This window comes from Bison bison, unplaced genomic scaffold (genome assembly GCF_000754665.1).
Source record: "Bison bison bison isolate TAMUID 2011002044 unplaced genomic scaffold, Bison_UMD1.0 scf7180017864307, whole genome shotgun sequence".
NCBI classification, from domain to species: domain Eukaryota; kingdom Metazoa; phylum Chordata; class Mammalia; order Artiodactyla; family Bovidae; genus Bison; species Bison bison.
In genome coordinates this window covers 6,726,215-6,729,067 of record NW_011494879.1, presented here as the reverse complement: position 1 = coordinate 6,729,067, position 2,853 = coordinate 6,726,215, and the positions used below count along the sequence as shown (strand labels likewise).

General features: G+C 60.0%; 1 protein-coding gene across 1 annotated transcript in view; it reads right to left on the bottom strand.

Annotated features, from left to right (window-relative positions):
* The window catches only part of PQLC3 (PQ loop repeat containing 3), a 13,254-nt gene extending 10,843 nt beyond the window's left edge, over positions 1-2,411 (bottom strand). The window contains exon 1 of the mRNA XM_010852076.1: positions 2,171-2,411. Coding sequence (XP_010850378.1) covers positions 2,171-2,310 — 140 coding nt within the window. The 5' untranslated portion in view covers positions 2,311-2,411. The remainder of the gene's footprint in view (positions 1-2,170) is intronic.
* Between the last annotated feature and the right edge of the window lie 442 nt (positions 2,412-2,853).

The following is a 2,853-nucleotide window of genomic DNA, read 5'->3' as shown; positions in this document are numbered from 1 at the left end:
TAAGAAAATTCTAGCCCTGGAGAGGCTGCAGCGTGGAGGGGTGGAGGATAAAGACCCCAGGGTCCCTCCTCTCAGAAGAGGTCTGAGCTTCCTGCCTTCCCAGCTCACACCCTGGCCAGTCCAGCCCCTTTGGAATCTAAATGCCTCTGTCGTCATCCCGTCATCCCCTCGGGTGTGTCTCCCGCCCCCCCAGGCCCCGTGTCCCCCTCAGGGTGAGCCAGAGCCTCCACAGACCACGTGGACTTAATGGTTCACATCTCCTAAGCCAGGAAGGGGTGTGACCACAGCCCCATGCCCTCACCTGGGGCCACCCTGTGACACTGGCCAGCACTTAGCCCTCTGGCTACCTGCTGAGCCACCTTCCTGAGACCACCTGGACTCATCCCTCCAGCATCACCTGCTGAGGGTGGAGCCCCAAGGGGAGCGCAGACTCTGAGACTTGGGTACTGGGCTCACAATCCCCAGCAGTTACTAACCTCTGGGGCCTCAGCTTCCCTACCTGTAAAATGGGGACAAGAGCACAACTACCTCATTCCCTGTATCTGCAGATGCTTTAAACCTAACACCATGTCTTTAGCATCTTTCTCTGGCCTCACTGCCTCCAATCCAGCTGCCGAGCTTCTGTTTACAAGGGTCCCTGCCTGGAGGGCCTCCTTCTCCAGGTGGCTACCTTTTCTGGTCCCTGAGAGGATGCCCAGAGGTTCCCCTGCCCTGGAGCAGACCAGGGCATCCCCTGTCCTGAATGATGAACTTCTCAGTTCGGTTCAGTTGCTCAGTCCTGTCCGACTCTTCGCGACCCCATGGACTGCAGCACTCCAGGCCTCCCTGTCCATCACCAACTCCAGAGCCTACTCAAACTCAACGTCCATCACTTTGGTGATGCCATCCAACCATCTCATCCTCTGTCATCCCCTTCTCCTCCCGCCTTCAATCAAAGGGCATGGCAATCCACTCCAGTATTCTTGCCTAGAGAATTCCACCGACAGAGGAGCCTGGAGGGCTATAGTCCATGAGCTCACAAAGAGTCAGGCACGACTGAACTCAGCAATTATCTATTCTCCCCCAGAGAAATGGGGGAACACTGAGGCAGGGAGCACTTCCCCAGAGGGCCCCCCAAACCGATGGAGGTCACACACCCTAGGGTTGGCCCCTCTGATGGGGGTGTCCCTGGAGGGACCCCACAGGTCCCAGGGTGGCCCCTCACGCCTTGTGCTCTGGAGGTCTCCCCTTTCTCCCACCCTGTCCCCTACCTTCCTTTTGGCGGGAGAAACTGGGTCCCACCAAGCGGGCTGCCCCGACCCAGAAGTGCTTGCCCAGGACCCACCCTCAGAGTTGCCCGGTGGTAACGAGTCCGCAGGCTGGCGCGGGGCAGGTGGGGGGTCTGGGCCTCACGGGGAGAGGAGCTAGACTGCTGGGTTTGGGTCTTTTCCACCAAGTTTACAACTCTGCTTTTCGCTGTTCAGGTCTTTATGACTATTACTTTGCTTATTCAGAATATTACTACTTTTTCTGTAAACTGAGGTATAACTGATATACATTATATTAGTTTCAGGTGTACAGCATAATTCAGTATTTGTATATATTGTGAAACGATCACTGCAACAAGTCTGGCTATCATCCATCACGTTCAGATCTTTAAACACTGAGTCAGGGCACCCACTCCTGACTTTTAAGGATAAACCAGCTCTTGAAACAGTCTTCAAGTGCCGACTGGAGCGCCAGCTGAAGTCCAACTCAAATTCCCCTCTACCTCCAAAAAGCTCTACCTTCTCTGACACCTGGGCACCCCCTCCCCCCGAAGGGTGTAACTTTTAAAAGCCAGAGGGTCCAACCCCTCATTTTATAAGTGAGGAAACCAAGACCTGAGATAGGGGAGGGTGGGTTTAGAGAAAATGCACACGCGAGTCTCGAGGGGCCAGTGGCCTTGCTCAAAGCGGGATGACTGGTTTTGTCATTAACAGGTGGAGTGACGATTTCTCTGAGTGTCGGTTTCCTTATCTATGTAATGAGCGTGCGCCCACTTTCGTTCCGGCGCAAGGCTGCGGGAGCAGCAAGTATGGAGAGGAAGTGAGCAGTCCGGGCAGGCGCTACTCCCAGCGGCCGGGGCTTTTGGGCTCGGTTCCCCGCGCATCTGCTTTAGCAGAGCCGGGGAGCTCCCGGGCTTACTCACCCCGCCAGCTCCAGCAGCAGGCTCGGGAGGCTGATGCCCCGCGAGCTGCGCGCCCCCAGCACAGCCGAGATCTGCGGCAGCTTCAGCGCCGCGCACACGACCAGCGTGCTCCAGTTGCACAACCACAGCAGCGTCTCCATGGCACCCGCTGGGCTGGGACTCGGGGGTTCCGCCGGTCGGGCCGCCTGGCGAGGGGAGCCGCTCAGCTCTCGGCCGCCGGGTCCACCGGTCCTTCCGCCTTTCCTGGCCCCCACCCTCGGGGCCGCCCCGTCGAGGTCCGCCCCTCCGCCTCCCCGCCCCCGATCTCCGCCCTCGGCCCCGCCCAGGGGCTTCCTCTCCCTCAGTGCATTCCGGCCCCGGCTGGTCCCGCCTCCTCCCCCGGTTCGCCCCCCCCCTGGATCCGCTCCGCCGGAGGTGGGGAGGGGGGCTCGCCTCCTGGGTCCTTACTGTCGGGGTGCACTCCTCCGCCCTGCCCCTGGTCCGCGCCATGCATCGCCCCGCCGGCCGCTCCCCTGGTCCTGTCCCTCCGCCCCCGGGCCCGCCTCGTGTCCTTTGCGTGCTGTTCCCGCTGCTGATTCACTTTCCCGCGATGTGAAAAACAGACTCGAGCAGTTCTGAGCCTCCGGGCGACGCCCAAGAAGGGGCCGCTTTCCCACGGGTCGGGGGTGCGGGGGACAGAGCTT